General features: G+C 36.7%; 1 protein-coding gene across 1 annotated transcript; it reads left to right on the top strand.

Annotated features, from left to right (window-relative positions):
* Positions 1 to 6,269: 6,269 nt before the first annotated feature.
* Positions 6,270 to 8,792, top strand: LOC132053493 (3-ketoacyl-CoA synthase 1). The gene is made up of 2 exons (XM_059445554.1): positions 6,270 to 7,668; positions 8,051 to 8,792. Exons 1-2 carry the CDS (start codon positions 6,491 to 6,493, stop codon positions 8,472 to 8,474), a joined length of 1,602 nt encoding a protein of 533 aa, XP_059301537.1. The 5' UTR covers positions 6,270 to 6,490; the 3' UTR covers positions 8,475 to 8,792.
* The last annotated feature ends 3,318 nt before the right edge of the window (positions 8,793 to 12,110 follow it).

Here is a 12,110-nt window from a genome sequence, read left to right as displayed (position 1 = left end):
TTTTGGATAGGTTTGGCCATCTATATATATATATATTCTTACCTACCACCGGCATTTAATAGTTTCTTGATGGTAAGTCACCTGTATCCACCGGCCTTTCATGTTACTCCTACGTCCATATCTTTGATTAAATGTAACTAACTTGTTATTGTTCACACGTAAAATTTTAAACGATTTCTCATGGTTAGAATCTTTATTAAAAAAAAAAAAAAAAAAAAAAAAAAAGCAAATTACTCATTATTTAGGCAGGGCTAGTTGTTTTCTCAGCTCTTTTTTTTTTTTTTTTTTTTTTTTTTGATTGGACTTATATAAAGAACGTTTGCACTATTAGTGTATTTTAGAGTTGTAGCTGCTAGTAAAAAGTTAGAACAATGTTGACCAATAACAAGTAAGACAGAAAACAACTTATCAAATCACCGCAGCGTCGTGGCAAGCCACTGTTTTCAAAGCGATTTCGGACAGACTACAGTGCAAATTGTTTAGCCCGTTTGCTCCCCAACATTCCACGACACTTCCAAATACTTGCACTCGTGGCTGGAAGTTTGGAGTTTGCACAAACTATTGCCGAGAAGACAGAAGAAAAGAATAATTTTGAAGAGATGTATTTTTTGGTGTGTTGACAAGTCACCATTAAGTCGGAATAATGGACGAAATAAAAACGACCTATTTAATTATGGATAGTGGACGAAAATATTAACTCTGGAATAATGAGATTGAATTGGGCCCTCATGTTATATCGCGGGGGGGGGGGGGTTTGATTCGTTTTGCCTACAAAGCCCAATTTGCATGTGCTCTAGGCGATCTTATTCTAGCTCATTTACTAACCCAATAAAGGACTACTCATTATAAAGTAGAAAGAAAAACTTTTCACCACCTATGAGGGACATTTTGCATTCATGAAGGATAAAAGAGAAGTGAGAGAAAAAAAATTCACAAGGAAACTTTGACTTTGCATTTCCAATCAAGAAATTACTAACATAATTCTCACAGTAGTAGATAGTCTATCATAATTTCTAGATTAATAAAATTATTTTTTTATGGATAATTACCTAAAATTATTTCTCAAATGACTTGATATTGTAAGAATTATTTATTATTGTCAATGTATAGAAGTTAAATTCATATTTAACTTTTATATATATCAATGATATAAAGAGGGGTGGCCCCATGTTGGCCAAGTGGGTGCTCGAGCACCCATTATTTTGAGTTTTGGGTTAAAATTGTCCCTTATCTATGGGAGTAGGTTCATTTTGGTCCCTCAAATATTACCCTGAGCATATTTGATCCTTTATCTATGGGAGTAGGTTCATTTTGGTCCCTTAAATATAACGCTAAACATATTTAATCCCTTAACTATGCTACAGTGGGGCACTTTTGGTTCCCCTAATAGAACCCGTTTAAAAAGTAACGTTGCTAAACCCATGTGACACTCACGTGACTCGTAAAAGGCTAAACCCATCGGACAAAATGCAAAGCATAGTAATGACATTTCTCTAAAAAATGCAACTCATATAAGATATTAGCAAAGCAACTCACAATATTTGGTTGGTAACCAACTCTTAAACGGTAATCTGGCAGCACACATGGAACCATTCCACTTATTTTGGAAGCATGTGAATATAAAGTTATTTTTGTTAAATATTAAAAAAATCAAAATTCTTTTTAACAACTTTTATAAATTATCTTAATTGGTGGAACCGCTCCAATTTTTTTTGGAAGCATGTGAATGCAAATTTTAATATATTAGATAAAGTTTCTGCCTGTTTTAAAAAATCAGCTTCTTCTTCTTACAACCAATTGAAGCTTTCTACGAGAGTAATTTAGAGCTTTTTTCCGGTGAAGTGTTTCTTCATATGAAGTTAGGGAGAAAGGCGAATGAGTTTAGTATTTTTGTCCGATGGGTTTAGCACCGTTACTTTTTAAACGAGTTCTATTAGGGGAACCAAAAGTGTCCCACTATAGCATAGTTAAGGAATTAAATATGCTTAGCGTTATATTTAAGGGATCAAAGTGAACTTACTCTCATAGATAAGGGATCAAATATGCTCAGGGTGATATTTGAGGGACCAAAATGAACCTACTCCTATAGATAAGGGACAATTTTAACCCAAAACTCCATTATTTTCGACGCAGAGTTTTTTATATTATACAGATAATTTGTAAATATAGTTACGTACATTATACTTGTGATCCCATGATTTCCAAAAGCAATTGCGTATTATAATTTTTCGAACAAGCTAATGAGCGGCCAGAATCCTTTCAACATAGTACCACTATAGTCATTTTTCCCCTAATCAACGTGTTTTTTCTTTCCTTATTTGATTTCGCATTTTACTTTCTTTTTTCCATTTACATTTTCTTCTAATACCAAAAATTTCCTTTTATTTTATTTGCTTTCTTTTTTTAATTTTTATCTTGGTTCCTAATACTAAACTCTTACTTCCCTAAGTATTTTGAATGTTTTTCCTTTTCTGTCATTTTCGATTTTAAAGTATATTTGGTTTGGAGGAGAATATTGTTTTTTTAACTTTTTCTTTCATGTTTGGTTCAGTAAAATCTTTTGGAAATATTTTTTTTTCTGAAAAATAAGTCCTCAAAAATAAAAATAAAAATGACTTGAATCTAATTCTGATCTTTTGATGATAGGTTATTTTGGAAAATAAATTTAGTATAAGTACTGGTATTGTTATTTATCATTCCCAAAATATGAAACCGCAAAACATAATTATTTATTATTACCTATATTATAGATTATATGCAGGGCGGTTCTATTAAGGGCCGAGGGAGTGTCACGGCACTCGCAAGCTTCGGTTGAAACGCTGTGTATATATGTATATATATGGAAGAAATTATATATATAAATCACAGGCCACCTAGAGTTAAAAAGAAACCCATGGTGCCAATGGCGAAAGGTTCTAATTCCGCCCAAGTGGTGGGAGTTTGAATCCCCTAGCACGGATATTTTATTGATTTTTGCTTGTTTTGAAAGCCTAAAACTATAGAGAGACACCTACACGTATTCCTTTTTCTCTGTTTTTTTTTGCCCTTTTTCCTCTTGAACAGCTATTTTCTCTGTTGGTTGCCTTTTTTCTTTTTTTCTTTTTTGGTAATTGATCCTTGACCTTTGGTCTCATCTTTGTTTAAGACTTTCAAGTATAAAATAGAATTGAAGGTTCTTTTTTACTTAAAATTTACTATAAGTTAATCACATTTGGATTAAACTCTTATTGGAGCCAAATTGTCGTTATAAACACTTTTTTTTTTTTTCGTTTAATCAATTCGTCTACATAAATTGAGAAGACGAATAACCAAATTGAAACCTAAAATTGATCAAATTGACAAAATGTGAGCCTTATTTGGACAGTGAAAACATCAATATGTACTAGCAGAAAATCACTAATTTCAGACAAAATTTGTCAAAATTTGGCTCGTCGATAATATTTTCGACGAATTTTCCATTGAAAATCCCTTACTAACGAGCCAAATTCTGACTGGACGTCCATCGAAAATTAGCGATTTTCTAATAGTAACTTCTGCGTTCAAAACAATGTGGCACCCGGAACCTCAAAATCCACGGATCCGCCTCGATTACATGTTAGATGTTCTTATCATCGGCTTCAAACATACGCAATATATATATATATATATATATATATATATATATATATATATATATATATATATATATATATATATATATATATATATATATATATGTGAGCATCCGGGATAAGAGCAATTTCGTGTTGTGGTTTTCGAGCAAGTTAACACGAAAAGAAGCTATTCGACTAATCGGGAGGCTACTTACGGTGAAGTCCGCTTACTTCGGAGCGTGCTATTGCGTGAAGCGAAAGGGACGAGCGGAATATCACACCGAGACGAAAAACGAGGATTAGATAAGTGGCCGAATCCTTTGAGCGTAGTATCACTATAGTCATTTTTCACCTAATCAGTGTGTTTTTTGTTTCCTTATTTGATTTCTCATTTTACTTTCTTTCTTGCATTTTCATTTTCCCCTAAATACCAAAATTTTCCTTTTACTTTATTTGCTTTCTTTTCTTACTTTCTTTTTTCCATGGTTATTTTGGTTTCTAATGCTAGACTCTTTAATTTTCTAAGTACTTTGAATGTTTTTCCTTTTCTGTCATTTTCGATTTTAAAGTGTATTTGGTATGAAGGAAAATATTTTTCAAAATATTATTTTTCAAGTTGTTCATGTTTAGTTTGTTAAAATATTTTGGTAAATATTTTTTCTCTAAAAAGTTAAGTTCCTCAAAAATCAACAAAATGACCTCAATCTAATTTTTATCTTTCAATGAGTAGTTATTTTGGAAAATAAATCTTGTGTGAGATTGGTACTATCATTAATCATTCCCAATATGAGAATCATTATATTATGAATAAAATGATCTATATTTTAAATGATAATATCTATTATAGTTTACATGTTACATAATTTTATCATCAGTTTATATGCTCTGTATTGAAAATATTAAGTTTCGTTCAGCTAATTCCGTTGATTATATTTTATAAGTACATTTTGGACTGAATGCACCAATTACTACAAAATTCTGGATCCGCTATTGAATATAAATACATTTTGCGCTATTAATATAATTTAATTTCTAATATCATGTTATTACTTTATTTTTTCATTTTACCATGTCAATTTTAATATGTAAAGTTACTTGTTCCAGAACAGAACAACTTAACTTCATAACGTAGAAATTTCTTTTCCATCTTTAATGCACTAAATATAACTCATGCGTATACAGTGAAAGTGTTTACCACCGAAGGATGTATGCAGCGAACGGACTGTTCCTTCCTTAATCAGAGGTCTCGGGTTCGATCGTTGGATATGGAAAAATTCTTGGTAGAGAGCATTTCTCCGGAATGGGCCCTACGCAACGTGAATCTAGATATAGTTGGACTCCAATGCAGATACCGAATATCGGGTGGAAAACAAAAAAAAAAAAAAAAAAAAAAAAAAAAAAAGGAACAAAGTATCGAAAGTGGGGCCCGACACCGAATCGAAACATTTTGCTACTCCATTTGCATGTGGAAAAAGGCAATGGAATACGAATTAAAGTATGGGGGACTCTTTGATTTGGTCCTAATATGATTGCTTGGACGAAATCCCCAATTTCCACATGTGTACTCGGTTCTTGGTCAATTACCCCATCTTTTCTCAACCACGACAAATAGAGCTTGACAATATGATTACAACCCTACTATTAGTTTTATTTTAACTTAATATATCCATGGATAGTGTAAAAAGAGTTGTATTATATATGTATTTTAACCTGTTAGAGCATGTACTTCTCTTATTCTTCATGTTGTAATCTCACTTTTATGAGTAGTTTCGGGTAATTATTTTTTTGGTTGCCCTAATTACTACCGAAAAGATAGAAATTGTCAACTGACAATTTTGTAGCTAAAAAGCAAAATTCGTCGCTAATATTATTTAGCAATGGATTGGTGACAAAGTATCGAAATATTCTGTTAGCTACAACCAATTTGCCAAAGCGATGGACAAGTGAGGGTTGCTCAGTTGGTAAATTACCTCCACCCACGACCGGTAGCTCCAGGGTTCGAGTCACGCTGGAGGGCAAGTGTGGAAACACTACAGAACATCTAAAGTGGAGGGTAGAAAAAGAAGAAGAAAACTACCAAAGCAATGAATTTATAGCTAATTTCAGTTTCTTTTCATAGTGAATAATGTAAATTTAGTTACAGTGTCGTGTATAGAAGCTACTCCCTCCGTTCACTTTTACTTGTCCAGTATCCTATAAATAGATTTTCACTTTTACTTGTCACTTTTAGCATATCAAGAAAAGACAAACTTTTTTTTTCTTGTTTTACCCTTAACATTAATTACTCATTTCCAAATCATTCTCCAAGTCTAATGAGACTATACACCAATTAATATGGGTATTATAGTAAAATACATACTTCATTTATTAATTCTTAAGAGGCGTGCAAAGTCAAAAGCGGACAAGTAAAAGTGAACGGAGGGAGTAATTAAATTCTATTATGTTTGGCCTTTGGCCTACCTAGCAACTTGTGCTTCAATGGGACTCTTCGTTCCCATTGGTACTTGGCACTTGTTTGGCAATAATTTCTAATAATACTCTTTCCTTGTGGTAGTTGAGCTATCAATCCTTTTTTGGAACAACTCATTCCTAACCCCACACCCCCACATCCCGGATTACATACAAACACAAAGCTTCCTAAATAACCTATTGGATCTATAAATCTTTCTTGTAACCATTATATATGTACGTATTTCTTATTCTTTCTTCCACACTCCGACAACAAGCCATATCAATCTTGTTGCATTCCTTTGCCTTGATCAACACATCCCCCACAATTATTTTTCTTCTTGGAGGTTTAACTAGTCCAACTTCTTGTTGACTATTCTTCTTCTACTTCAATCTTGAACTCTCTTATTATTTTTTAAGAAGCTTAGTCTAGTTTAAGAGAGTAGAAAATGGCAAATGAAAGTATAGAAATGGAAAAAGAGAGACTAACAGCTGAGATGGATTTCAAAGATTCATCCTCAGTTGTTATAAAAATCAGGCGAAAATTGCCGGATTTTTTACAATCTGTAAAGCTCAAATATGTTAAACTTGGCTATGGTTATTCACGTAACCCTGTCACTCTTCTTCTTCTGGCTACAATTTTGCCTGTGGTTACCCTCACTCTTATTCAGTTCACCGGTCTAAAGTTTGACCGGTTTTATGATATATGGACAAGTGATCCAACTTTATTCGTTGACACTTCAACCGGTCTTACTGGTTTAATAGTGCTGTTTTTCTTGTTAGGGTTTTACTATGTCAAGAAACCTAGACAGGTTTACTTGGTCGATTTTGCTTGTTACAAAGCCGAAGATGAACGAAAAATGTCCATTGATTCATTCTTGAAGATGACGGAAGGAAATGGTGCATTTGAAGACGAGACTATTGAATTTCAGAAAAGAATAGCTCAACGTTCTGGCTTAGGTGACGAGACCTATTTTCCCAGAGGAATCACATCCACCCCACCAAACCTGAGCATGAAAGAGGCACGTGCGGAGGCCGAGGCAGTCATGTTTGGTGCATTAGATTCACTTTTCAAGAAAACCAAAGTCAAGCTAGAGGAAATTGGAATTCTCATTGTGAATTGTAGCTTGTTTAATCCAACCCCATCTCTCTCTTCAATGATTGTCAACCACTACAAGCTCAAAACTGACATCAAGAGTTATAATTTGGGTGGTATGGGCTGTAGTGCTGGCCTAATTTCAATTGACTTAGCCAAGAATCTATTAAAAGCAAACCCGAATTCATATGCAGTGGTAGTTAGCATGGAGAACATCACATTAAATTGGTACTTTGGAAATGATAGGTCAATGTTGCTATGCAATTGCATATTCCGTATGGGAGGAGCAGCCATGCTGTTGTCTAACAAGTCGAAGGACCGAACCCGGTCCAAGTACCAGCTTGTCCACACGGTTCGAACCCATAAAGGAGCAGATGACAATAGCTACAATTGTGTGTACCAAAGAGAAGATGACAAGGGAATTATAGGGGTGTCACTCGCTCGTGAACTTATGGCTGTAGCCGGGGATGCTCTAAAAACGAACATCACCACGCTAGGACCATTGGTGTTACCACTTACAGAACAATTCAGGTTAGAGAAAGTATACTTTTATTTACTTAATAAACGTTCGATCAATACGTCCTTCACGTTTGGGCTTTATTTCTTTTGATGCAAAGAGGTGAAGTTCTCCTTAGTAATGCGTGGTTATGAGACTTAAACGCATGTCCTCTATCTGACTTTGATAACACGTTAAAATGTGTGATCTATCTCATGTAAATAATTAAGCTTCTAGAGAGATTACACTTTCATATATTTAATTATATGTACGCGGTCGAATTTAAGATAGGATCACTGGTTTAACTAAACTCATTTTTTCGACTAACATTATGTATGTACATCCAAAAATATTTAAAATATACATATACTCGTTCTGAACCTACTAACTTTAAGTTCTGAATTCGTCTCCATTCAGGTTCTTCATGACACTGGTCAAGAGGAAAGTGTTGAAAGCCAAGGTGAAACCCTACATACCCGATTTCAAGCTGGCGTTCGAGCATTTCTGTATACACGCCGGAGGGAGGGCAGTGTTAGATGAACTGCAAAACAACTTAAACCTAAGTGACTGGCACATGGAGCCGTCAAGAATGACATTGCACAGGTTCGGGAACACGTCGAGCAGCTCGTTATGGTACGAATTAGCCTACACAGAATCAAAAGGAAGGGTGAACAAAGGAGATAGAGTCTGGCAAATAGCATTTGGTTCAGGTTTCAAATGTAACAGTGCAGTGTGGAAATCACTAAGGGCTATTGATAGTAATGAAGTGAATGCAAATGGGAACCCTTGGGCTGATTGCATTCAACGTTACCCTGTGAAAGTTGCCCATGCCAAGTCATAGAGGCCTAGACAATACTTCCTGCGTCTAAATTATGTTACCACTGTTCGGATTTTAAGAGTCAAATCGGTTTTTCTTTGACCACAAGTTATTCATATGCCTTTTCAATATTTCAAATTGTCAAGTATTGTGACTTATAATACTTTTATGTTCTTTACAACTATGTAAATTTTATTTCAAAAATTTAAAGATTCTACGTCTTAATCCGCATTCATAATTAAAATGTTTGAGTCTCGAGTTCAAACATTGACACGTAAATTGTGACGGAGGAAGTAATACAATATTTGGTTAATAAGTGAAAAATTACACTCATTCTTGTTCGATTGCAAGTTTTTAGTTTCTACTTTTCTGGTGGTCTGCTGACCTTGTTGATTATTATGGTTAGTAAAAGAGAATATTCTTGTTCACGCAAGTCTAGTTTCAACTTTTAGGTGGGCAGCTTGCCAGCCTCATTGATTACGGTATAAAGGACGTAATACTACTACTATATTTATGAGTTCTTTTGACCTTCTCTTCTTTTGCTTTGCCTTTTTTTTTTTTTTTTTTTTTTTTTTTTTATAAAATTAAGCCATCAACCCTGGCTTTCACCTCCCGTGGTGATGGGGGGTTTGGCTTGGACCCCTACCTTATTTATTCATTAAAAACAATGTACAGGAATGGAGGGGGATATAGGATCTTAACTCCATAGGTAATACCAAAAAATCGAAGATCTGAAATGGTAAAATATAGCTCTACACAGAAAACTATCCCACCATCCCTTCACATTGATATGACTCCAAGAGTCTGGGATTTTCAGAACTTAAAGAAAAAGCTTTTCTTTCATGATTCTGCCTTATTGGAAGCAAAACAGGAAGAACCTTCACTTTTAAGGTCCAACAAAAAACTTACTTCACTTCATGGAGGATCAAAGTACCAACTTGAATGTTTGGCAACCTTAAATCCTAAATGAAGGATAATCCAATTTATTCATCTCTAGAGCACCTCTAGCATCACGAGGAAAATGATTTTCTTGCGGAAAAAATAGAGTCACGATTCGGAAACGAGTGCATGCTTAGCAAGAGCATCATCCACTGTATTATCTTCTCTGAAGCAATGAGAGACTTCTAAACCGCTTTCCCTGACTCTATCTTTGATTTCATCAATCATCAGATTCCATGGAGAGTTGATATCACCTTTAACCATCTTGACTATAAGCATGGAATCTAGCTCCACTTTGGAATTGCTTATGCCATGATCACAGCACCAATTAACACCAAATAAAGCTGCTTTTGCCTCACTAAAATTGTTAGATAAGAAATGGATTGGATTGGCTAAAGCCATAATCATGTCTCCATTTCTTCTCGCAATGCCACCGCACCAGCCCAGCACCGGTACTCGGCAAAAAACTACCATCAGTATTGAGTATTACCTTATTTTCTTGACTGTTCCTGTTAGAATATATGTCAATATCTTCTGATTAGTGTAGATCTTCTATTTATGGACATTGTATATTTAGCTCCTGAATGGCAAGTAAGTAGGTCCTAGTTTAGAGCCTTACCTTATGTAGCTTAGCTTGTATATATCATTGGGAAGTGGTTGTGAAGGGCAAGGAAATAACTTCTTTCATAGGTATCGATTTCTAGCAAAAGATCCTACCTCTTCCACACCCTAGCCGCCCATCTTCTTGCTCCATTCTTTCAACTTCTTCTCCACATTCTCCACCTCCATGGGTGACTCAAAGTCATCTTTCCACCACTGCTCTTCTTTTCAAACATCAAGAATCTTGTTCCCATCAACTTCTCGAGATGGAGAACGTTCAATATGCGACATGGGCGGAGCTCTTCAAAATTCACGCAAGATCCCTTAAGGTCCTTGATCATATTATTCCTCCGGCTTCGGAGCAAAGGAGAAGATGCCTAAGACCGACGAGGAGAAGGAAGCGTGGTCCACTCTCGATGCAACGGTTCTTCGGTGGATCTACGCCACTATTTCACATGATCGTTACACACCATTCTTGAACCCGACACCGCTATGGAGGCTTGGAATAGGTTGCGTGATATCTTCCAAGATAACAAACACTCCCGTCTTAGTTACACTTGGTATGATTTCACTCACACACAAATGGAGAATTTCCCAAATGTCCTAACTATTGTCAACATCTCAAGTCGTTGTCGGATCGACTTAAGAGCGTCGGCTCTCCCGGTGGACAATAGCCGGCTTTGGTTCTCCAACCGGTTTCGGGCACTGACCGAGTCATACAAAGGGGTGGCCACACTAATTCGTCAAGTGACCTCTGCCTCAATTTTATCAAGCCCGCTCAATGCTCGTTCTTGAAGCGGCGGGACCGAAGAAGGCGACTCGGACCACCGATTAGGTCTTGCCATGGTGGCCCGTGACTTGGATGATTCCCACGAGAATGTTGATCAACATTCTAACCACCGTAATAATTATGGTGGAAACGGCACCAACACCGAAACAATTATGGGAAAGCGGCGTTCCCGTCCGGTGGTCGTGGCGGCGGCAAAAGGCGATTCTGTAGTAACTCCGGTGGTGGGGGCAAAGGCGGCGGCACCGACGGGTGGAACGGTGGCCGGCCACGCCAAGCCCCGAGAATCGGTCGGTGTCTTCGCGGCAGTGGCCTTGGCCATGGATGCGGTGGGCGGTTCCACCGTGCCCGTTTCCGTGGTCCATGGGCCGAGGCCTCGTCCCGACAAGACGACACCAGCAACACAGGATTCTTGGACCTCGACCGCCGACGCAAGCCTGCTCGGCTGCGGTCGGGCCCCCCGGCGATATAGAGCGGCGTGCACGCCCTCGGCATTACTCCTCCGGATCCAAACTGGTACTTGGACACCGGTGCCACTTCTCATATGACATCCGGGCAAGGTAATCTCACGTCTTATTTTAATTTGAGCAATAACCGTGGTATAACTATTGGTAATGGTCAGTCTATTCCAATTCGTGGTTATGGTCATACACAATTAAAGTCTTCGCATCCTCCCTTAGCCCTTAAAAATGTTCTCCATGCCCCTCACCTTATCAAAAAATTTAGTGTCATGTCGGTTAGAAAGTTTACAGCGATAACTATGTTTCCATTGAATTTGATCCGTTTGGGTTTTACGCGAAGGATTTTCGGACGGGAATGCGTCTAATGAGATGTGACGATCGGGGCGCGCTCATCCCATCACCACGCCGAATGTCTTGTCTCATTCTACTTTTCTTGCTTTAGCTCCTTCCTTATGGCATGAACGGTTGGGTCACCGGGCGCTAATATTTTGAGTTTTCTTAGGAAGAATAAAATTATTGATCGTCATAAATGCGGAGATTCTAGTATGTGTCATTCATGTCCCCGGGAAACATATTAAATTGCCTTTTCGATCTTGAAATTCTACTACTTTTATGCCATTTGATATCGTTCATACCGATCTTTGGACATCGCACTTTGTTTTGAGTTCTTCTGGTCATAGATATTATATCTTGTTGTTGGATGATTTTTCTAATTTTTTATGGACTTTTCCGTTATCTAATAAATCCGATGCTTATTCCACCATCTTAAATTTTAGAACTTTCATCCGAACTCAATTTGAACGGGAAATAAAGAACATACAATGTGATAATGGTAGGGAATTTGATAATAGGCCTTTCTGGGATTTTTGTAAA

Source organism: Lycium ferocissimum, chromosome 4 (assembly GCF_029784015.1).
Source record: "Lycium ferocissimum isolate CSIRO_LF1 chromosome 4, AGI_CSIRO_Lferr_CH_V1, whole genome shotgun sequence".
NCBI classification, from domain to species: Eukaryota; Viridiplantae; Streptophyta; class Magnoliopsida; order Solanales; family Solanaceae; genus Lycium; species Lycium ferocissimum.
Note: the sequence above shows the minus strand (reverse complement) of the source record. Positions and strands in the feature narration are given on the sequence as shown.

Coding starts and splice junctions, on each gene's coding strand:
- LOC132053493 (XM_059445554.1), top strand. CDS start 6,491: ATGGCAAATGAAAGTATAGAAATGGAAAAAGAGAGACTAACAGCTGAG. Junction 7,669..8,050: donor CCACTTACAGAACAATTCAG/GTTAGAGAAAGT, acceptor GTCTCCATTCAG/GTTCTTCATGACACTGGTCA.